This window comes from Mirounga angustirostris, unplaced genomic scaffold (assembly GCF_029215605.1).
Source record: "Mirounga angustirostris isolate CCGP_5_RB_7025 unplaced genomic scaffold, mMirAng1.0.hap1 SCAF_10, whole genome shotgun sequence".
Lineage (NCBI taxonomy): Eukaryota > Metazoa > Chordata > Mammalia > Carnivora > Phocidae > Mirounga > Mirounga angustirostris.
In genome coordinates, this window is record NW_026991718.1 from 86,540,984 (window position 1) to 86,565,979 (window position 24,996).

At 35.5% G+C, this 24,996-nt stretch overlaps 1 protein-coding gene across 13 annotated transcripts in view; it reads left to right on the forward strand.

The window, feature by feature from the left end:
- The window catches only part of CCDC138 (coiled-coil domain containing 138), a 134,605-nt gene that overhangs the window by 44,583 nt on the left and 65,026 nt on the right, over positions 1-24,996 (forward strand). For 12 of the 13 annotated variants that reach the window (XM_064572684.1, XM_064572693.1, XM_064572695.1 and 9 more), the window contains 2 exons: positions 1,563-1,727; positions 20,961-21,077. In XM_064572684.1, coding sequence (XP_064428754.1) covers positions 1,563-1,727; positions 20,961-21,077 — 282 coding nt within the window. The remainder of the gene's footprint in view (positions 1-1,562; positions 1,728-20,960; positions 21,078-24,996) is intronic. The other variant, XM_064572688.1, reaches the window with a different exon arrangement.

The following is a 24,996-nucleotide window of genomic DNA, read 5'->3' on the forward strand; positions in this document are numbered from 1 at the left end:
AGGCCAGCATTACCTTAATACCCAAACCAGGCAAAGACCCCATCAAAAAGGAGAATTTCAGACCGATATCCCTGATGAATATGGATTCCAAAATCCTCAACAAAATCCTAGCTAATAGGATCCAACGATACACGGAAAGGATCATCAACCACGACCAAGTGGGATTTATCCTGGGATGCAAGGGTGGTTCAACACTCGCAAATCAATCAGTGTGATAGAACACATTAATAAGAGGAGAGAGAAGAACCGTATTGTCCTCTCAATTGATGCAGAAAAAGCATTTGACAAAATACAGCATCCATTCCTGATTAAAACTCTTCAGAGTATAGGGATAGAGGGAACATTCCTCAAGTTCACAAAATCCATCTATGAAAAACCCACAGCAAATATCATCCTCAATGGGGAAAAGCTGAGAGCTTTTCCCTTAAGATCAGGAACATGACAAGGATGCCCACTCTCACCATGGTTGTTCAACATAGTACTAGAAGTCCTAGCAACAGCAATCAGACAACAAAAAGAAATAAAAGGTATTCAAATTGGCAAAGAAGAAGTCAAACTCTCTCTTCGCAGATGACATGATACTTTATGTGGAAAATCCAAAAGACTCCACCCCCAAATTACTGGAACTCATCCAGCAATTCAGTAATGTGGCAGGATACAAAATCAATGCACAGAAATCAGTTGCTTTCTTATACACTAACAATGCAACTGTAGAAAGAGAAATTAGCGAAACGATTCCATTTACCCTAGCACCAAAAACCATAAGATACCTCAGAATAAACCTAACCAAAGAGGTAAAGGATCTATACTCTAGGAACTATAGAACACTCATGAAAGAAATTGAAGACACAAAGAGATGGAAAAACATTCCATGCTCATGGATCAGAAGAATAAACATTGTTTAAATGTCTGTGCTATCCAGAGCAATCTATACCTTCAACACCATCCCGATCCAAATTCCAATGACATTTTTCAAAGTGCTGGGACAAACAATCCTAAAATTGGTATGGAATCAGAAAAGACCCTGAATCACCAAGGAAATGTTGAAAAAGACAGAGGGAGAAGTAGGCTCTCCACTGAGCAGGGAGCCCAGTGTGGGGCTTGATCCCAGAACCCTGGGATCATGACCTGAGCTGAAGGCGGACACTTAATGGACTGAGTCACCCAAGCATCCCTCAGTTTCTTTTCTTTTTTTTTTTTTTTTAAAGTAGCCTCCACGCTCTGGATGGAGCACAGTGTGGGGCTTGAACTCACGAATCTGAGAATCAAGACCTGCGGTGATATCAAGAGTCAGATGCCTAACTTACTGAGCCACCCAGTCATTCCTCAATTTCCTTCTTAAGATGGGTTTTCTCTCCTTCTCTAACCATCATTTAACATGTTTCTTATGTTAATTGGAGATGTTTGTTTTGAAATTTCCTTTGGGGAAGCTTTTTCATTCAGTACATATTTTAGTGACCTTTAGGTAAATTATTCTATAATCCCCCAATTTAAAGCTTTCTCTTGAAATTTTATGAGACTGTGAATGGAAATAAATGTTTGATATAATTTTTTATCTATAGGTACCACTTAATGCACAAGTGTATGAACTTTTAACTGTCTTCATGGACTGGATTTCAGATCATCACCTTAGTAAAATAAAAAGTGAAGAATCTGGAATGGATGGTGAAAAGCCGCTACTCAAATTTGCTTCTCAGAGAAATGATATTCAGGAGAAGTGTATAAAGGTTTGTTTTTTGTTTTGATATATATGATTCATGAAGATTAAAACTGGAAAGTCTGTGGTATGTGTTACAAGAGAAAAAAATATTGAAAGTATTTTTGATAGAAAATTAACCATACCAATAGTTCTAAAAAGATTCGTTCCCAACTTAATTAAGATTAATTCATAGTTTTACTTTTCTTAACATAATGGGAATTTCTTTTTAAAAATAGAGACTACAAATTAAGAACTTACTCTAAAAATGGCAAAAATAATTTTATACTAGTTACGTAAATGATCAGTGATATGAATAAGTCCTGAAAACACATCATTTTGGGTTCAAATTCCACTAAACTAATTTTTTTTTTTTGTCATGAAAGGATAAAAAGTCTATTTGTAAGGGGCTTCTCATTAACAAAAATAAGTGACCATTTTCTTAAGTTACAGACGTTAATTTGGATATTGGTATTCATGATTTCTAGTTAGTAAATGTGGTCATTAGAGGTTGACAATTATATTCTACAAGAAATATATTTAAAAATTTGAAGAGTAGACATCTAAAGTTGTTTGTTTGGTTTAATGTTTTCAGAAGTAATTTCATAATTGTTGAATATTGGCCAGGGTTCCATTTTAGAAAATTATTTCCAGTTTTCATCCCTTACCTAAAATATTTCTTCTAAATGCCTTTTCTGATTGGTAGAATAGTGACCTTCCAGATGTTCATATCCTAATCCCCGTATGTTATGTTCCATGGTAGAAGTGACCTTCCACTAGAGATTGAGTGGGATTGTCTGGGTGGGCCCAGTAATCCTGTGAGCTTTTTTTTTTTTTTTTTAGTTTTTTTATTCTTATGTTAATCCCCATACATTACATCATTAGTTTTTGATGTAGTGTTCCATGATTCATTATTTGTGCATAACACCCAGTGCTCCATGCAGAATGTGCCCTCCTTAAAACCCATCACCAGGCTAACCCATCCTCCTCCCCTCCTCCCCTCTAGAACCCTCAGTTTGTTTTTCAGAGTCCATCATCTCTCATAGTTCATCTACCCCTCCGATTTCCCCCCCTTCATTCTTCCCCGCCTGCTACCTTCTTCTTCTTCTTCTTTTTTTTTTCTTAACATATATTGCATTATTTGTTTCAGAGGTACAGATCTGAGATTCAACAGTCTTGCACAATTCACAGCACTTACCAGAGCACACACTCTCCCCAGTGTCTATCACCCAGTCACCCCATCCCTCCCACCCCACCCCCCACTCCAGCAACCCTCAGTATGTTTCCTGAGATTAAGAATTCCTCATATCAGTGAGGTCATATGATACATGTCTTTCTCTGTTTGGCTTATTTCGCTCAACATAATACCCTCCAGTTCCATCCACATCGTTGCAAATGGCAAGATCTCATTCCTTTTGATGGCTGCATAATATTCCATGAGCTTTTAACCAGACAGAGGAGCAGAAAAGTAGGTCAGAAACTCAGCCCATGCTTGCTGGCTTTGAAGATGGAGTAAAAGGGCCATAAGCCAAGTCATGCTTCTAGAAATTACTTTAGTTTTAGTTATATTTAAGTCTTTGCTTCGTTTTTAGTTTTCAGTTTTTTGTCTCTGGTACAGGGTAAGGGTCTAACTTCATTTTTCACATGTGGATATCTGGTTTTCCCAGCACCATTTATCAAAGAGACCATCTTTTCTCCATTGAGCGATACTGGCATCCTTGACAAACATCATTTCACCATGTATGTGAGGTCTTATTTCTGGGCTTTCTATCCCATTGGTCTGTATATCTCTCTTTAGGCGAATACCATAATATTTTAATTACTGTAGCTTTGTAGCAAGTTTGAAATCAGGAAGTGTGAGACCTTCAACTTTGTTTTCAGGATTTTTTTTTTTGTCCGTTCACTGTGCCTGTAGATTCCATAGTAGTATTCTATGTTATATAAAAATTTTACATTTTTATGTAGTTAAACTCATACCCTTTCTTTTATTTCTACCACTGCATCAGTGTTAAAATAGACTTCTCTTGCCCCCAACATTTGAAAAATCTTTAACTTTGTATTTTTTGTTTCCAGGCTTTTTATTTTTTCATGGTTAACTTCAAAATATTTAATTCATCTGTGATATATTTTGATGTAAGGAATACAGTAGAGATACACTTTCATTTTTTAAATGGTAAACAAGTTGTCCTTGTGGAGTAACTCCTATTTTATCCATTGATTTGAAATGTATGTGAAATATATATTGTATATGAAATGTATTTATGAGGTGGGGTCTATTTTTATAGTCACTACTCTGTTCCATTGATCTGTATGTTCCTGTACTACTACTGCAGTGTTCTGATTAATTCAGACTTTAATATATGATTATACACAGCCAGGAAGTTTCTGTTATTCTTACAAGAAATTTTTAATTGTCTAAAATACTCATTTTAATATAATTTTTAAAGGCTTTTCATGTTTTATTTTTTCTACACTTAATTTCTGGATTAAGAATTGATATCTTTATAATAAGTTTTCCCATCCTTCCTTTTATATAATTAGTTTTTCATGTTCTTAAATGAAGTTTATAATTTTATATATGTGTATTTTACTAGTTTTGGAAATTTTTTTGGTATTATGAATATGATTTTTTTTCCATTCTCTAAAATTGGATATTTGATAGTATTTGGAAGATTTTTATATTTTTAGCAACTGGGACAGAAATCATTAGTTCTGATAATTAAAAAAAAATGTTTTTCTTGTGTTTTCTAGTTAAGTGATCACATTATTTAGAATTAATGAAAATATTGTCTGCTGAAATGTTAAATATTTTATTCCATTTTCTCATCAATTTTGCAAGTTGATATATATAAAAGACAGGATTTTTCTGTTTGCTTTATATAGTCCTTCCAGAATAAGGTAAATAATAGAGGTGATAGCAGATAGCATGCCTGTCTTGGTCTGCCTCTAATGGCTCCACTTTTGAAGGGTTTCAGAATAAAATATGATTGTTTTTTTAAAAATCAGGGTTTTTTCTTATACAAAATTAGACTCTAGGTAATAGTTCTCTATGTTCCTTTCGTTTTTTTCCTCTTTTGTACTAAGCTGGAAGATTCTGAGAGACAGGGGTATTATCTTAACTCCCTCTCCATGACCTCAGTTTTCCTTTGTAGGTTTTAGGAGCTCAAATAACTTTTTTGTGAATTGAGCATTTACGGGAGATACCTGAAAATTCTATTTTGTGTATAGAAAATTCTTTTTTGTGTTAAAATAGATTATATAGGTGCTCGTATTTTTAAAGTATAATTAACATACAATGTTATTAGTTTTAGGTGTGCAGCATATTGACCAAACAGTTCTATACATTACTCAGGCTCACCATTTAGTGTAGTCACCCTCTGTCACCATATTTTATTACAGTATTATTGACTGTATTCCCTAAACTGTGTTTTCATCTCTGTGACTTACTTATTTTCTAACTGAAAGTTTATACCACTTAATCCCTTTTATTTATTTCACCCATTCCCCAACCCACCTCCTTTCTGGCATCACCATTTTGTTGTCTGTATATAAGGGTTTGTCCATTCGTTCATTCATTTATTTATTCCTTTATTTATTTTTTGGATTCCACATACAAATGAAATCATAAAAAAGAAACGGACACCTCAGGGTCCATCCATGTTGCTGCATATGGCAAGATCTCATTCTTTTTTATGGCTGGGTAATATTCCATTGTATGTTAACATAACCATATGTTGCTCTTTATTCATTCATCTATCAATGGGCACTTGGGTTTCTTCCATATCTTGGCTATGATAAATAATGCTGCAGTAAACACAGAGTACACCTATCTTTTGAGTGTATGCTTTATTTTCTTTGGGAAACACCTAGCAGTGGAATTATTGGATCATATGGTGATTCTATTTTTGAGTTTTTGAGGAACCTCCATACTGTTTTCCAAAGTGGCTGTACATCCCTGTCAACAGTATATGAAGGTTCCCTCTTCTTCACACCTTGCCAACACTTATTTCTTGTCTTTGATAATAGCCATCCTAACAGGTGTGAGGTAATACCTCATTGTGGTTTTAATTTGCATTTCCCTGATGATTAGTGAAGTAGAGCATTTTTTCATCAGTTGGCCTGTTGTCTTCTGTTGGCCACCAGTATGTCTTCTTTGGAAAAATATCTGTTCAGGTTCACTTCCCATTTTAATCAGATTATTTGGGTTTTTTTGGTGTTGGGTTATGTAAGTTCTACATATATTGTAGATATTAACCCTTTATCAGATACATCATTTACACATATCTTCTTCCTTTCATTAGGTTGCCTTTTGTTTTGTGGATGGTTTCCTTTGTTATATAAAAGCTTTTTATTTTGGTGTGGTCCCAATAGTTTATTTTTTGCTTTTGCTGCCCTTGCCTGAGGAGACATATCTAGAAAAATGTTGCTAAGGCTGATGTCCAAGGGAGTATTGCCATTGTTTTCTTCTAGGAATTTTATGATTTCAGGTCTCCGATTTCACATTTAGGTCTTCGATCCATTTTGAGTTAATTTTTGTGTATGGTGTAAGGATGTGGTCCAGTTTCATTCTTTTTCATGTAGCTGTCCAGTTTTCCCAACACCATTAATTGAAAAGACTATCTTTTCCCCATTTATATTCTTTCCTCCTTTTTTATAGATTAGTTGATCACATAAGCATGGGTTCTGGGCTCTCTGTTCTGTTGAATTGATCTATGTGTCTATTTTTGTGGCTCTATCATATGATTTTGATTACTACAACTTCATAGTATATCTTGAAATCTGGGTTTGTGATACCTTCAGTTTTCTTTCTCAAGATTGTTCTTGCTATTTGGAGTCTTTTGTGGTTCCATACAAATTTTAGGATTATTTGTTCTAGTTCTGTGAAAAGTGCTGTTGGTATTTTGATAGGGATTGCATTAAATGTTTAGATTACTTTGGGTAGTATGGACATTTTAACAATATTTAATTCTAACAGTAAATGAGCACAGAATATCTTTCCATTTGTGTAGTCTTCAGTTTCTTTCATCATTGTTTTATAATTTTCAGAGTACAGGTCTTTAACCTCCTTGGTTAAGTTTATTCCTAGGTATTTTATTCTTTTTGGTTCAATTTTAAATGGGATTATTTTCTTAATCTCTCTTTCCACTTCTTCATTATTAGTTTATAGAAATGCAGCTGATTTCTATATATTAATTTTGTATCCTGCCACTTTACTGAATTCATTTATCAGTTGTTAATAGGTTTTGATGTAACCTTTAGTGACACTTTAATTTCTTCCTGACCAATTTGGATGCCTTCTATTTCTTGTTTGATTATTGCAAGTAGCATTTCTAGTACTATGTTGAATAAAAGTGGTGAGAGTGGACATCCTGTTTTTGTTCCTGATCTTAAAGGAAAGGCTTTCAGTTTTTCACATTGAGCATGTTAGCTTTGGATTTGTCATATATTGTCTTTATTATGTTGAGGCATGTTCCTATAAACCCACTGTGTTGAGAGGTTTTATCATGAATGTATATCATATTTTGTCAAATGCCTTTTCTGAGTCTGTGGAGACAGTCATATGTTTTTTATCCTTTCTCTTGTTAGTGTGGTGTATCACATTGATTGGTTTGCAAATATTGAACCACTTTTGCATTCCTGGAATAAATCCTACTTAATTGTGGTAAATGATCTATTGCATTGCTGAATTTGGTTTGCTAGTATTCTTTTTTTAAAGATTTTATTTATTTACTAGAGAGAGAGAGAGAGCGTGCGCACAAGCAGGGGGAGCGGCAGGCAGAGGGAGAAGCAGGCTCCCTGCTTAGCAAGGAGCCCAATGTGGTACTCAATCCCTAGGACCCTGGGATCATGACCTGAGCCAAAGGCAGACGCTTAACCGACTGAGCCACCCAGGCATCCTGGTTTGCTAGTATTTTATTGAGGATATTTGCATCTATATTTATCAAAGATATTGACCTGTAGTTCTTTTTTTGTGTAGTGTTTTTGTCCAGTTTTTGTATCAGGATAATGCTGGTCTTTTGGAATGAAGTTTTTCCTCTTTTTTTTTTTTTTGGAATAGTTTGAGAAGAAAAGGTATTAGCTTCTTTAAATGTTTGGTAGAATTTGCCTGTGTAACCATCTGGTTCTGGACTTTTGTTTGTTGGTAGTTTTTTGATTCCTGACTCAATTTTATTTCTTTAATTGGTCTGTTCAAGTTTTCTATTTCTTCCTGATTCAGATTTGGAAAGTTATATATTTCTGGGAATTTATCCATTTCTTGTAGATTGTCTAATTTGTTGGCATATAATTTTTCATAATATTCTCTTATAATCCTATGTCATGTTTGTTTTATTTCTACTTTTTTATTCTGTTATTTGAGTTCTCTGAACTTTTTCTTGATGAGTCTGGCTAAAGGTTTATCAATTCTGTTTATTTTTTCAAAAAACCAGCTCCTGGTTTCATTGATCTTTTAAATTTGTTTTAGTGTCTGTTTTGTTTATTTTTGCTCTGATCTTTATCATTTCCTCCCTTCTACTAGCTTTGAGTTTGTTACTTTTCTTTCTAGCTCTTTTAGGTCTAAAGTTGTTGTTTTTTGGGGATTTTTTTTTTTTCTTTTCGAGGTAGGCCTGTATTGGTATTAACTTCCCTGTTAGAACCACTTTTGCTGCATTCTAAAGATTTTTGACTGTTGTGTTCTCATTTTCATTTGTCTCCATGTATTTTTTATTTCTTCTTTGATTTCTTGGTTCACTCATTCATTGTTTATTAGCACATTATTTTGCCTGCATGTTTTTGTGTTCCTTCCAGAATTTTTCTTGAAATTGATTTCTAGTTTCCTACCATTGTGGTTAGAAAAGATGCTTGATACAATTTCAGTCTTCTTAAATTTATTGAGACTTGTTTTATGGCCCACCATGTGATCTGCCCTGGAGATTGTTATATATGTACTTGAAAAGAAGGTATATTCTGCTGTTTTTGAACGGAATGTTATCTGTCTATATATATTAGGTCCATCTGTCTAATGTGTCATTCAAAGCCACTGTTTCCTTGTTGACTTTCTGTGTGGTTGATCTGTCCATTTTCTAAGTTGGCTATTAAATTTTCCTGCTATTATTTTATTACTGTCAATTTCTCCCTTTATGTCTGTTAATAATTGCTTCCTCTATTTGGTTGCTCCTATGTTGGGTATATGGATATATACAATTTATATCCTCCTTGTTGGATTGTTCCTTTTATCATCATGTAGTACCCTTCTTTGCCTTTTGTTACAATCTTTGTTTTAATGCCTATTTTGTTTGATACAAGTATTGCTACTCCAGCTTTTCTTTCTCTTCTATTTGCATGGTTTCTCTAGCCCTTCACTTTCACTCTATACGTATCTTTAGGTTTGAAGTGAGTCTCTTGTAGGCAGCATATGGGTGAGTCTTATTTCTTTATCCATTCAGACACCCTATGTCTTTTTATTGGAACATTGAGTTCATTTACATTTAAAGTAATTACTGATAGGTATGTACTTAATTTGGCATTTTTAAAATTGTTTTCTGGTTGTTTTGCTGTTCTTTTCTTTTCCTTTTTTTCTTCTCTTGCTCTCTTCCTTTGTAACTTGATGGCTTTCTTTAGTATTATGCTGGGATTCCTTTCTCTTTATTTTTTTGTGTATCTATTACAGGCTTTTGATTTGTGGTTACTATTAGGTTCATATATAACATCTTAGCTGTTAGTAGTCTATATTAAGTTGGTAGTTGGTTAAGTTCAAACATATTCTGAAAGCACTAAATTTTTACCTCCTCTCCACGTTTTATGTATATGATATTATATTTTACATCTTTCTATTTTCTGTATTCTTTCACTGATTTTTATAGATATAATTGATTTTACTACTTTTGTGTTTAACCTTCATATTGGCTTTACAAGTGATTAATTTACTATCTTTACTAAATGTTTGCTGTTATCTGTGAAATTTTTTACTTTCATTATTTTCTTCTATGGCCTTTTCTTTCCACTAAAGAATTCCTTTTAGTATTTCTTGTAAGGTTGATTTCATGGTGATGAGCTCCTTTTGCTTTTGTTTGCCTGGGAAACTCTTTATCTTTCCCTGAGTATTGATTGCAGGTTTTTTCCTTTCAGTGCTTTGAATATAGCATGCCACTCTCCTCTGGCCTACAGAGTTTCTGCTGAAAAATCCACTGATAGACTTATGGGGCTTCCTGTGTATGTAACTCTTCTCTTGCTGCTTTTGAAAGATTTCTCTCTATCACCACATTTTGCCGTTTTAATATGTGTCTTGGTGTGGATCTTTTTGGCTTAATCTTGATAGGGGCTCTCCTTGCTTCCTGGATTTAGAGGTCTGTTTTCTTTCCCACATTTGGGAAGTCTTCAGTTATTATTTCTTCAAAGAAGTTTTCTGCCCCCTTCTCTCTCTCTTCTCCTTCTGGGATCCCTATAATGCAAATATTAATATGCTTGATGTCACTAGTTTTCTAAATCTCTTCTCATTTATTATTATTATTTGCTGTTCAGTCTGGTTGCTTTTCATTACTCTTTTATTTTTTTTTAAGATTTTAAAATTTTTATTTATTTGATAGAGAGACAGCGAGAGAGGGAACACAAGCAGGGGGAGAGGGAGAGGGAGAAGCAGGCTTCCCCTGGAGCAGGGAGCCTGATGCAGGGCCTTATCCCAGGACCCCAGGATCATGACCTGAGCCAAAGGCAGATGCACAACAACTGAGCCACCCAGGTGCCCCCATTACTCTTTTAGATCAGTGATCTGTTCTTCTGCCTCCTGTAACCTACTACTGATTATCTCTCATGTATTTTTTATTTCAGTTAATGAATTCTTCATCTCTGTTTTTTTTTTTTTTTAAGATCTTCTATGTATGTTGAAGTTCTCACGGAATTCATACACTCTTTTCTCAAGTTCAATGAGTATCTTTTTGGTCATTACTTTGAATTATTTATCTCAGTTCCCCTTTGCTCTTTTGCTGTGGTTTTATCCTGTTCTTTCTGTTGGGATGTATTTCTTTGTCTCCTCATTTCCAAACTCTCTGTGTTTTTTCTATGTATTAGGTAGGTCAGCACTGTCACTTCATCTTGAAAATGGTGGCCTTGTGTAGAAGAGGTCCTGTGGTGCCTGTAGCACTGTGCCCCCAGCCACCAGAACCAGGTGCTCCAGGTGTGTCTCCTATGTAGGCTGCTTGTGCCCTTCTGTTGTGTCTGAGCCTTCAGCCCATCTGGCTGCAGTGATTCTGCTTTGCCTACTGTTGGCATACTGGGCAGGATTTGATTTTTATGCCACTCAGGCTATGGGCTTATAGGTGGGTGGTGCCAGCGGTCAGGCTAGCTGTCTACAGTTAGCCACTCAGCTGCACTTGCAGGACACTGAGCAGTATTTGTCCCAGCAGGGCTAACTAAGAGGCTTTCCTTGGTGTGTGGAGTTGGCAGTCAGACTAGATTCTGCACTTAAGCCTCTCTACCATAGATGCCAGGGCACCCAATGGCAGGGCTTTCTCCCTGTGCAACCAGCTAAAAGACTCAGCTGCTGGAACTGTGGGCAAGCTGGTGTGTGAGGTTATCTCTCCTCCTCAGGGCAAGAGTCATTTTGGAATGGTGCGCATCCCTGCCAGGGCTGCTTGCTGGGTGTGGTGGGGCTGGAGCAGCTTTGGATGGATGCCTGGTGAGGAGGGTGTGTTGGATGGGGCAGGTTTGTAGGCGATCACTGGACTGCCATGAGGCATGCAATATTAGCAAGATAGATGGAGAGTTTTAGCCCTGGCTCCTGCAAGTGTCTGGCTATCTAGTCTGGGGGAGGGAAAGAAGAATGGTGCCTGCTGGCACTCTTGTTCTTAGAGGAATCTGAAGATCCCTGCCTCTCCACTACACCTTGTGAGATAAGTAAATCTTTACATAAGCCCCAGGTGCTTTTCAAACTGCTGCTTCTGTGCTGTGTCTTAGAGCTGGAATTATTTATTATCCTGGCTCTTTAAGGGTGGGGACTCAGTTTTCTGTTGCACGCTGGCTCTCCCAGAGTTAAGCCTGGCCTGCTGATTTTTAAAATACCTGGAGTTAAGCCTGGCTGATTTCAAAAGCTCCCAAAGTTAAGCCCCACTGGTTTTCAAAGCCAGATGTTACAGGAACTCCTCTTCCCAGTGTGAGTCCCCAGTGCCTGGGGTGGCTGCTGTGGAGTCTGATCCTCTCGCTTCTCTGTGCTTGTGGTGTCCCTCCTGTTTGTGGTTAGTCTTACTGGGGGTTTGGTTTCCAACCACATCCCTGCCCATCCTCCCGTTTTGAAGTCATCTCCTCTGTACAGTTAACTGTGGAAGGTCTATTCTTCCAGTCTTCAGGCTGTTTGCATAGTGAGTTGCATAGGTATAGCTGTTACTTTGGTGTGGGTGGGACAAGGTGAGCTCAGGATGCTTTTACTCTACCATCTTCCAATGGATTACCTACTTATTCATAGTTTTAAAAATCCTTGCACATATATTGTTTCATGTAAACCTCAAAGCAATTGTTGTGAGATAATCAGTGCAGCTATTAGGCCAGTTTCACAAGCAGTATTAAGAGAGTTTTGAGATTTTATTATTTTACATGGCTAGGAAGGAAATGGCAGATTTGGAATTTAGTGCATGTACTTTTTACTATCTTGTCTCTTAATAATCCATGATAAAAAACAAAATTGAAATAAGTCTTTATAAAGGGTATAAGCATCAATAGTTTTCCGTGAGTAGCTACTCATCCTTTATTGCCTTTGTCAATCAGAATTTTCTTTAAAGTTGATAGAACTCGTTATCTACTAAGATATTGAAGTGGGAGAGCTAGGTTCTTGTCTCACAGAGTCGAAGAATGAATCTTGTAGCCAATGGAGAGTGAGTAAAGCGATAGTTTATTAAGTGAGATATACAAAAAGCTCTCAAAAGTGAGAGGGGTCCTGACAGGGTTGCCAACAAGGGCCTTTAGGGTTGCTTTTTTATAGAAAGCTAACCAGGGAACTTAAATCCTTTAAACATCTCTATTGATAACCATTGACAAGGACTAGTGATAACACCTTCAGTGCCTTACTTCCTTTTTAGGGTCTGGTTATTCTTTGTTGGTCACAGGTGATTATCATAAAAAAGACACCCACCCCCCACACCTAGGGCAGGGTGATCCTAGGGTAGAGTGGTCCAGTTTGTTCCCTTATCTCTGGTTTTCCCACACCTCCACAAATTTTGGATTTCTGTGAGCCTGATCACATAGCCCCCTATCTATCCTTACCTAGCCCCACCTGTCCCTTACTCAGTATTAAAACTCAAGTTTCAGTGATGTACAAAAGTCTATTCTAGACTGCACAGTTAAAATAGTAATAGAAGATGAAATAATTGTTTAAAATAGCTTTGAAGGGGCATCTGGGTGGTTCAGGCAGTTAAGTGTCTGCCTTTGGCTCAGGTCATGATCCCGGTCCCAGGATCTAGCCCCGTGTCAGGGCTTCCTGCTCAGTGGGGAGTCTGCTTCTCCCTCTCCCTCTGTTCCTCCCCCGCTTGTGCATGTGTTCTCTCTCACTCGCTTTCTGTCTCTCTCTTGCTCTCAAATAAATAAAATCTTTTAGAAATATATAAATAAATAAAAATAAAATAGCTTTGAAACTTATATGGTAGCTAAGATTGTCATAAGTACAAGTCCCTGGGAAAGCCATCTCTCTCCATCTGTATCCATTCAGTCATCCATCCATTAGAGCGTCAACTATTTTATCACTTTTACTTTATCTCACAAATATCTATTAAATTCCTATTATTTTTAACATATGATAAATGTGGATATTTTCTCCATGTTGAAAGGCTGAAGGTTGGCATGCAAAAAAATTATTACAAGAATTACTGAGCTCTCTTTAGGAATGACACATTTGGTATCAATAGATTGCCTGTCAGTTCTTTCATTACCATGTATTTTCTGTGCGCTAGCTATTATCTCATTTCTACATATTTCTTGAATGCTTAATTGACTGTTTTGTATATTTAAAAATAACTGCATCTTGATTCTATACTTTAATTTTTTTAAATTTTATTTATTTATTCATGAGAGACAGAGAGGCAGAGGCAGAGGGAGAAGCAGGCTCCCCACTCCACAGGGAGCCCGATGCGGGACTCAATCCCAGGAGACTCTGGGATCATGACCTGAGCCGAAAGCAGACGCTCAACTGACCGAGCCACCCAGGCGCCCCTTGATTCTATACTTTTAAAGTTCATTGATGTTTTGGGAAGCTGTTAGAGACCCAAAATGAAGCTTTTAGTATTGTTTCCCTTTATGTATTGATTCCAGAAGAAAAGTAACCCAGAATTTCTAGCCTATTAAAATACAAAATTTGAAGTAATAATTTCTGTTATAAATATTTGGAATGCAATAATCACAAAAAATTGTGGTTTAGAGGTCTTACTTAAAATATTTAACTGGTCCATACAGATTTCCACAGGTGGCCCCCAAATATTTTTTTATATTTAGTTTCAAATTAGAATCTAACAAGGCAGATATCCATAGAACCCTCCATTCAGCAATTGCAGACTATACATTCCTCTTAAGTGCACCTGGAACGTTTTCCAGCCTAGCACATATGCCAGGCCATAAAAGAAACCTTAATTATAAAAAGTATGTTTTCTGACCACAGTGGGATGAAATTAGAAATCAGTAATAGAACAAAATTTGAGAAAATAACAAATATGTGGAAACTAAATATAATATATGCCTTAATAAACAACTGGCCAATGAAGTAATCACATGGGAAATAGAAAGCAAGATGAAAAAAAAAAGAAAACACATGTACCAGAATACGTGGGATACAGCTAGAACAATACTTTGAGGGAAATGTGTAGCTGCAAATGCCTACCTTAGAAAAGGTGAACATTCTCAGTAATGTAATCTCTACCATTAGACACTGGAATAGTCGAACAAACTAATCCTAAAGCCAGCAGGAAAGAAGTACTAAAGAGTAGAGCAGAAGTTAGTAAAATATAGAGCAGAAAACCAGTAGAGAACATCAACAGAATTGAAAGTTGGTTCTTTGCAAAGGTTTTGAAACTTGACAAACCTTTAGCTAGATTGGCCAAGTGAAGAGAGACCAAACCAAGATTACTAAAATTAGGAATACAAATGGAGACATTATCATTATCAGCCTATAAAAAGGTTTATAAGGAAATACTAAGAATAATCATAGGCTAATAAAATATAGATAAGTGACAGATTCCTAGAGAGACAGAAACTATCAAAAATGACTCAAGAAGAAAAAGAAATGTTAAATTGATCTGTAACAAGTAAGGAGATTAAATTAATCAAAAGACTACCTACAAAGAAGAGGCCTTCTTTGGTGAAATGGCTTCACTGGTGAATTATACCAGACATTTAAAAAATTAATAAAAATTCTTCACAAACTCTTCTTAAAAATAGAGAAGGGTCCCACACTCACCAACTCATTTTATGAGGCCAGTATTACCATGATACCAAAACCAGGCAGATATATCACAAGAACACTAGAAACCAATCTCTTTTGAATACTGACACAAAAATCCTCAATCCAATACAGGCAAATTGAATCCAGCCACATATAAAAAGAATTATATGCCACAACCAAGTGTATTTTATCCCAGGAATGTAAGGTTGACTTAACCTCCAGAAATCAACTCATGTAATACATGATATCAGTAGAATAAAGACAAAAATCACATGATTTTCTCAGTAGATACAGAAAAAGCATTTGACAATCCAATATACTTTATGATAAAAGCAGTGAAATGCTAGAGATAAAAGGGAACTTCCTTAACCTGATAAAACATATCTACAAAACCGTCACAGCTAACATCTTAATTAATGATGAAGAACTGTATTCTTTCTCTCTAAAATTAGGAACAAGAGAATGCTTACTCTCATCTCTTCTATTCAACATTGTGCTGGAGGTTGTAACCAGGGCAGTTAGTCAAGAAAATGAAATAAAGGCATCCAGAGTAAAAAGAAAGTAAAACTATTTGCAGATGGCATGATCTTGTTTATATAAAAACCTAAGGAATTTACTAAAAAACTACTGAAACTAATACACAAATTAAGGTTAAATGATACAAGTTCAGTATTCACAAAATCAGTTGTTTATATCAGTATAAATAAATCAGTATATAATCAGTATTATAATCACCAGCAATGAACAATTTGAAAATGAATTTAAGAAAACAATTCCATTTTCAGTGACACCAAAAAGAATAAAATACTTAGGAATCAGGTTTTCAAAAGAAATGTAAAATTCATGCTCTGAAAACTAAAATATTGTTGAAAAATTAAAAAGGTCTAATTAAAATCGAATGACATCCTTATTCATGGATTGGAAGACTTAGCATGCTAATACTTCCTAAACCAATCTACATATTCAGTGCAACCTTTATTATAAAATCCCAGCTGGCTTCTTGGCAGAAATTAATAATCTCATCCTGAAATTCATATGGAAATGCCAGAGATGGGGAATATCCAAAACAAGGTTGAAAAAGGACAGAGTTGGAGTCAGACACACACTTCTGATTTTAAGTTTTCCTGCAAAGATACAGTAATGAATAGAATGTGATGTTTGCATAAAGGTAGATATACAGATCAAGGGAATAGAATTGAGAATCTAGAAATGAACCCTCACAGTGCATCCAAGGCCTACACATAAGAGGTAAAAAGTACAAAACTCTTTGAAAAAAACATACAAGTAAATTGTGCCATTGGATTTGGTAATGTTTTCTTAAATATGACACAGAAAGCACAAGAAATCAAAGAAAAAGATAAATTGAGCTTTATCAAAATTTAAAACTTAACTGATTAAAAAATGGGTAAAAGACCTGAATAGACATTTTTTTTAAAGATTTATTTATTTTAGAGAGAGCGCATGCACGCGGCGGGGGGAGGGGAAGAGGGAGAGAGAGAATTTCAAGCAGCCTCCCTGCTGAGCATGGAACCCGATGCAGGGCTTGGTCCTATGACCCTGAGATCATGACCTGAGCTGAAATCAGGAGTCGGGTGCTCAACCGACTGAGCCACCCAGCACCCCATGAATAGACATTTTTCCAAAGAAGACATATACATGGCCAATAGGTATATGAAAAAAATCAGTATCACTGATAATCCGAGAAGTACAGATCAAAACAAAACTGTGAGATCTTACCTTACACCTAATAGATCTCAAGTATTCTTACCCCCACACAATGGAAAAAAAAAAGGGTGGATATGTTAAAATTAGCTTGGTTTTGGTAGTCATTTCACAATGCATGCATATATTAAGACATCACATTGTACACCTTAGATATATTCAATTTTGTCAGTCATTTTAGTAATGGGGGGATGTGGGAATAACATGTGAGAAAACATGGAATTGGGAAAAGAGCAGTGCATTTTAATTGTTTACAAAAGGTTTGGATGGCTGGAGTACCAGATGTGAACAGAAATGGGCAGAGAGGAAAAAGCAGGGTTGAAGCGTGGTGATCTTTGGGGTCCTTGCCAACCAGTTTGACTTCTATACCTCTGCAGCTCTAGCCCCTTACAGTGCCTTGATAAAAACACATGTCCAGTAAATGTTGATTGTCGTTGAGACCAAACCAGAAGACAGACAAACCTCCACTGTTGAGAAAATTCTAACTAATAAAAAATGAAATCTAAGACACTTTTTTTTTAACTTTTATGCTTCAGAGGATACTATCATGAAAGTCAAAAGACAACCCTACTGAAATTGAGAAAATATTTTTCAAATCGTATATCTGATAAGGGACTTCCATCTGAAATATTTTTTTAAAAAGCCTTACAACTCAGTAATAAAAAGAAAGCCTAATTAAAAATGCACTATGGATCTGATTAGACATTTCTCTGAAAATCATATACAAATGGTCAATTAGCACATGAAATTATGTTCAACATTACTAATTTGGGAAATGCAAATCAAAACCATGTTGATACATCACATCCTACCCAACTAGGATGGCTAAGATAAAAAAACAAAACAAAACAGATAATTGTGGTCAAAATGTGAATGAAGAAATTGAAACTCATACACTGCTGGTGAAAATGTAAAAAATGTAGAAAATGTAAAACCATGTAGCACCTTTAGAAAATAGTCTAACACTTCCAATTTACTATGTGAGTCAGCAGTTCCACTTCTAGGTACATGCAGGAGAAATGAAGGCATATATGCACACAGAAATTTGTACATATGAATGTTCATAGCAGCAGATTCATAATAGCCAAATAGTGGAAACACCCCAAATGTCCATCAATGGACAAATGGATAAATAAAATGGTCTGTGTATATAGTGGAATATTATTTGGTGGTAAAAAGGAATGATGTATTTGATGCATGCTACAGCATGAATGAACTTTGAAAATATTGAAAGTGAATGAAACAAGTCACAAAAGGCCACATATTGTATGATTCCATTTATATGAAAAATCCAGAAAACCTATATAGAGAAGAGAAGGCAGATCAGTGGTTGCCTCAGGCTGGCGTAGTTGGGGCAAAATATTGAGGCGACTGCCAATGTTAGGGGTTTTAGGGAGTAGGTGATGAAAATGTTCTGATTGTGGTGATGATTTCACAACTGTGTGAATATACTAAAAATCATGTAATTGTACACTTTAAATAGGTGAATTTTATGGTGTGTGAATTATAAAATTATTAACAAAAAATTCACCACCACCACCACAACAGAAACAGAAAATATAACCAGCCCTTCTTGGTTCTCTTGGTCTTAGTGTCTTCTAAGTCTCTTTAAACTTAGGATACTTCACTTCCTCCACCATCCTCCTTGCCTCCCATTTTTTATGCTAATAACTTGTTGAAGAGTCAAGCTCAGTTGAGTATCTCACATTCTTTTTTTTTTTAAGATTTTTTATTTGACAGAGAGTACAAGCAGGGGGAGCGGCAGGCAGAGGGAGAGGGAGAAGAAGGCTCCCCACTCAGCAGGGAGCCCAATGTGGGGCTCGATCCCAGGACCCTGGGATCATGACCTGAGCCGGAGGCAGACACTTAACCGTCTGAGCCACCCAGGTGCCCCAAATATACTTTAATTTTTCTGCATGCTTCCTTTTAGTGTTATGTAACTTGTATGACAGAATTCTCCTCCTCCCTCTTCTCCTTCTCCTCCTCCCCCTCCCCATCCCCCTCCTTCTCCTCTCCCAAGACCCTGGGATCATGACCTGAGCTGAAGGCAGATGCTTAACAGACTGAGCCACCCCAATGCCCTCTTCACCAGTTTTGAACCTCATATTAAAATACAGGGTGAGAGGGATTAAGTATATAACATTTTACTGGAATTATGGCCTTGAGAGTAGGTAGTTACTAAATTCCACTCACCCACGAAAGTACAGTTTAGACATTTTTCAACTTGAGGTGTCTGTAATTTTTCCATTTTGCTTGAAATTTCATTCCAGAAAATGATAAGTAAGTAGCAGGAAACCAGTGAAGACCTTTAAGGAGAAAATAGCATCAGGATTATGCTTTAAAAGGATCCTGTTGGCTGCTACATGGAAATAGGTTTGAAGGTGCCAGAGCAGATGCTGAACAGTTAAGAAACTCTTAAGTAGTTCAGGTGAAATAAGATAGTAATTTGTGTTAGAATCGTGGTTAAGGAATTAGAAGTAGACTGTTGAGGTAAAATAGATGAGACTTGGTAATGGATCTAGTATATAAGTTGTTGTGCCCAGTTTGCCTCCCAGATTTTTGACTTTTGTAACTGGATGAATGTAAGTAGCATTCACTCGAAATAAGAAATACTGGAGTAGATCTGGGTTTGAGCCTCCTTAATCTGATAAATTCTAGACAAGCTGAGTTTGAGATACCAAAATGGATGTGTCTGTTAGGTTTTGATATAAGGGACCAGAGCTCAGCAGAGAGAGATTAAGAGATATGTAGAGATATGCGTAGAGAGATGTAAATATGGGAGTCATTAGTCTGTATGGGCTAATACTGAATTTGAGGAATCCCAACATTTAATAACCCGGTGAGTGACAGTGAACCAACCAGAGACTGATAGTGATTAGAGAAGTAGAAGGAAAACTAGGAGAAATTGGTGTCACAGAAGCCAATCAGTATTTCAAAGGAGGAAGTGGTCAGTAGTCCCTAGATGGTTCTATGAAAGGTCAAATATGTCCTTCCAAACTCGTATGTTTATTTCCATACCTATTGATCACATCTGTGATCTAATTACATAGATTTTGTATCCTAACTTTTATTGTTTTTACTTAATTTATCAATATTTTTCTTGTTCATAATCTTTAGTTCCCTAAGTGGATATATACTTGACTTAATCATTTCCCTATTGCTAGGTAATTAAGTTACCTCTGCATTTTTGTTCTTGCAAAGAGTGTAACAATAAATAGTTTTGTACATGTGCTTTTGGAGGGGTGTATTTTAGGTGTTTTTCTTAGGCTAATATACTAGAAGTAGTATTATTCCATCAAAGGCTTAGAATATCTTTATGGTCTTGAAATCTTCTAGCAAAATGATATACTTTTGAAGCAGTGTTCATAGACATCTTTTTTAAACAGTTGATTATTTTTACAAATTGACTTTAATTAAGATATTTATGCAAGACAGACATATTAGGAGGAAAATATTACCTTAATTGCTAAAATTTTACTATTAATATTTTTATTTTTATTTTTTATTCATTTTAGACAGAGTGCAAGTGCACCTACCTTTGTGAGCGGGGGTGAGGGTGGGGGTAGGGGCAGAGGGAGAGGAAGAGAGAATCTCAAGCAGACTTTGAGTTGAGGGCAGAGTCCCACATGGGGCTCAATCTCACGACCCTGACATCATAACCTGAACCAAAACCAAGAATCAGACGCTTAACTGACTGAGCTACCTAGGTGCCCCTACTGTTAATATTTTTAATAAACATTCTTTCGTATATCTCTTTTTCAATATAAATTCATATAGATATTTTATATAAATGGGATCTGATTACACTTGCTCTTTGGTAACCTGCTTTTATCGTCTAAATACAGATTCTGTTATTTTTAATGGTTATATATGTATTGTAAATTTATTTAACCATTTGAAGTCCAGAGAATATGTTCATACAGGTTCATCTCCTTAAAATCTTAGATGTGCTACTGCTGGGTTAAAGGATATATGTATTTAAAATTTCAAATACATATTTCTGTACTGTGTTGCATATGGTTTCAAAGTGAGGATTTTTGTTACAGAACTTTTTTCTTTTGAAAAAAGAAATTTTGGGGAAATTGTGGTAATTGAGTTTTGCCGTCTAACATTACTGTACATTTATAACTTCCATCATTTTATCTTTAGCTTTTGCCGGTGATGACAGAGCAGCTGCAGTGGATGCCATTTGTGAATACAAAACTTCATGAGCCTTTTGTAAAATTTATATATTGGTCTCTAAGACAGCTAGATGCCGGAACACAGGTAATTGATTAATAGGAGTCTGTGTTTAAGTGATACTCTGTTTAGTATTATTTCTCTTGATCTTGTTTTTTACAGGTTTTTTTTCTTTGTTCTGTTTATATTTCAGGACTTCCTGCCTTCTTTGCTTTATTCACTACTTTCTCCTTTTATAAATATTATTTCTCAGTGCCCTAGGTTTGATTTAACATGTAACATTGTTTTTTGAGTTTCAAAATTGTAAAAGTATCACTCTGTTAGGTTATTGTTAAAACCACTGTCCCTCCCCTTATTTAACTTACAATTTTTCATATTTTACTGAAGGTAATAGAAATTAAAGATTTCTTGTGTTAATGCCAGTAAATGTACGCTAGGTAAATTGGACAGTGATTTTTACAATAGCCTAATCAAAGCAGAAAAATTATTCCAGCATCTTATAAAATGAACCATACATGCTACCTATTCCTATAAGGTTCATTCAATTTAAATTTAATGTCATGCATATGTAATCATTTGTGCTATGAGCTGTAGTAGTTTTGTAAAATTTTATTTCCTTAGTTAGTATTGATAAATGCTGGTATAGCTTTCATTTACTTAACTGAGAGAAACAAATTTGTGCTTGGGTAGTGTAATCTTGGTCCTGTGGAATTTGGGAAGCACACAGCTAAACCACTTAGAGCAGTACTGATGATTAAGTAGTATTAATTGAGTCATGTGATTAAGTAGTATTAATTGAGTCATGTGATTATTTAGTGTGATGGTTAAGGTTAAGGAAAAATTTCTTTCCTTAGGTTGTATCTGAAATATTTTGCTTCTGTGGTGCATAAGTAAGCACATGAGCATGTATGCACACATGTGCATGTGCCCCCCGAATATAATTTTTAATTTACTGGTCCTAACTACGTGTTTCACTAAACAAAGTTATATGGATTATTAGGTCTTGTAATGTTGCTATCTTCTTTTTACAATTTGATTTTGCTGTTTGTATTATGGTTTCTGAAAATGGTTGGCTGAATGCTTGCTCTCAGCCACAAAAGGCTAGGCTCAGAAATTGAGAGAAATTTTTTTTTATCTTCCTCCCAACTATTCTTATCATTTTCCTTTAGATAATTTATCATTTATTTTTGTCTATAAGTATATACTCTGTACCCTACTTTGTGTGCTATTCTAGACAGTACTGCCAGCCTGCATCTGCGTTTCTACTGAAAAGTAGCATTCTTGCCACTGTCCCATTTGTTTATGCAACATTTATAGATGGATTTCTAGTATTTTAGTTTTAATACTTGTCTGATTGCATGTACTTTTTAAAATTAAGCTTTTTATTTTGAGATAATTGTAGATTGGCTTGCAGTAATAAGAACTAATACAGAGAAATCACTTGTGTCCCTAACCCACTTTCCCCCAGTGGTAACATCTTACAAAACTAGTACAATATCACAACCACAATATTGACATTGATATAATCAAAATAACAACAGTTTAATCACCAGATTCCTCATGTTGTTTTTTTTATGTATACAGACTTTTATTTTTTAGAGCAAATTTAGGTTCACAACAAAATTGAACACAGATTTCCCATATACTCCTTGATCCCACATATATACTGCCTCCCACATATCAGCTTCTTGCACCAGAATTTGTTGTAAATTGTTACAGTTTGTTACAATTGGTGAACCTACGTTGATATGTCATTTCACTCCAAGTCCATAGTTGACATACATTAGGATTCACTCTTGGTGTTTTACATTCTCTTGAGTTTTGACAAAAATATAATGGTGTGTAACTGCCAAATATAGTATCATATGGAATAATTTGTTACTAAAAATAATTTGCCCTAAAAATCCTCTTTGCCTGCCTAGTCATGCTTCCCTCACCCCTAACTCCTGCAAACCACTAATCCTTTTACTCTTTGCCTTTTATATAATATGATAGCTTTTCCTTTTACAGAGTATCATATAGCTTAGAATTAGCCTTTTCAGATTGGCTTCTTTCACTTAGCAATATGCATTTAAGATTCCTCCATGTCTTTTCATGGTTTGATAGCTCATTTCTTTTCAGTGCTGAATAATATTCCATCATCTAGATGTACCACAGTTTATCCATTTACCTACTGAAGGACATCTTGATTGCTTCCAAGTTTTGGCAAGTATGAATAAAGATGGTATAAATATCCATGTGCAGGTTTTTGTATGGACATTAGTTTTCAGCTCCTTTGGGTAAATACCTAGGAGCACAATTGTTGGTAAGAGTACGTTTAGTTCTTTGAAAAACTATAAGCTGCCTTCCAAAGTGGCTACACCATTTTACATTTCCAGCAGCAGTGAATGAGAATTTCTGTTGCTCCACATCCTCATCAACATTTGGTGTTGTCAGTGTTTTGTGTTTTGGCTATTCTAATTGGTGTATAGTCAAATCTGGTTGTTTAAATTTGTAATTCCCTAATGACATACTGTTGAGCATCTTTTCATATGCCTGTTTGCCATCTGTATATTTTCTTTGGTGAGGTTTCCAGGTTCTTTGCCCATTTTTTAATTGGGTTGTTTTTAGAATTCTTTCTCTATTTTGGATCACAGTTCTTTATCAAATGTGTCTTTGTAAATATTTTCTCCCAATCTGTGGCTTGTTTCTCATTCCTTTGACAGAGTAGTTTTTAATTTTAATGAAGTCCAGCTTCTCAGTTATTTTTTGTGGATCATGCCTTTGGTGCTATATCCAAAAATTATTTACTGTATCCAAGGTATTGTATATTCTTAGAGAATTGACTATCATTATGTAGTGCCCTCCTTCCCTGGTAACTTTCCTTGCTCTGAAGTCTGTTTTGTCTGAGATTAATAAAGTTATTCTGGCTTTCTTTTGATTAGTGTTAACATAGTATATCTTTCTATCTAATTACTTTTATTCTGTATTTGTTTTTATATTTAAAGTGGGTTTCTGTGGCGCCTGGGTGGCTCAGTCTTTGGGCATCTGCCTTGGGCTCAGGTCATGATCCCAGAATCCCAGGATTGAGCCCTGGATTAGGCTCTCTGCTCAGTGGGAAGCCTGCTTCTCCCTCTCCCACTCCCCCTGCTTGTATTCCCTCTCTCACTCTCTCTCTCTGTCAAGTAAATAAATAAAATCTTAAAAAAAAAAAAAAGTGGGTTTCTATCCATTTACTTTTAATCTGTATTTGTCTTTATATTTAAAGTGGGTTTCTTATAGACAGTGTATAGTGGGTCTTTTATTTTGATTCACTCTAACAGTCTCTTTTAATTGGTGTATTTTGACTATTGATGTTGAAAGTGATTATTGATATTGTTTGATTAATATCTACCATAGTTTTTACTATTTTTTATTCATTGACAGTTGTTCTTTGTTCCTGTTTTGTTCTTTTTCTGCCTTTTGTGGTTTTAGTTGGACATGTTATATGCTTCTACTTTCCCTTCTTTCTTAGCATATCAGTTGTACTTCTTTTTTAATTTTTTTAGTGGTTGCCCTACTGTTTGCAATATGAATTCACAACTAATCTAAATCCATTTTCAAATTACACTATACAGCTTTACGTGTAGTGTGAGTATCTTATAATACAGTACACCCACCTTATCTGTGGTTTCACTTTCTGTGGTTTCAGTTACCCACGGTTAACCACAGGCTGGAAGCAGATGACCCTCCTTCTGAAGTACTGTCAGAAGGTCATTATTAGCCTAACGCTAAGTAAGGTCACAATGCCTGTTTCATTTCACTTCATCTCATCCTGTAGACATTTTACCATGTTACGTCATCATAAGAGGATGAGTACAGTACAATAAGATATTTTGAGAGAGAGAGACACCACATTCACATAACTTTTATTATATTGTTATCTATTTTATTATCAGTTATTGTTGTTAATCTCTTTGAGATTAATCTCTTACTATGCCTAACTTATAAATTAAACTTTATCATAGGTATGTATGTATAGGAAAAG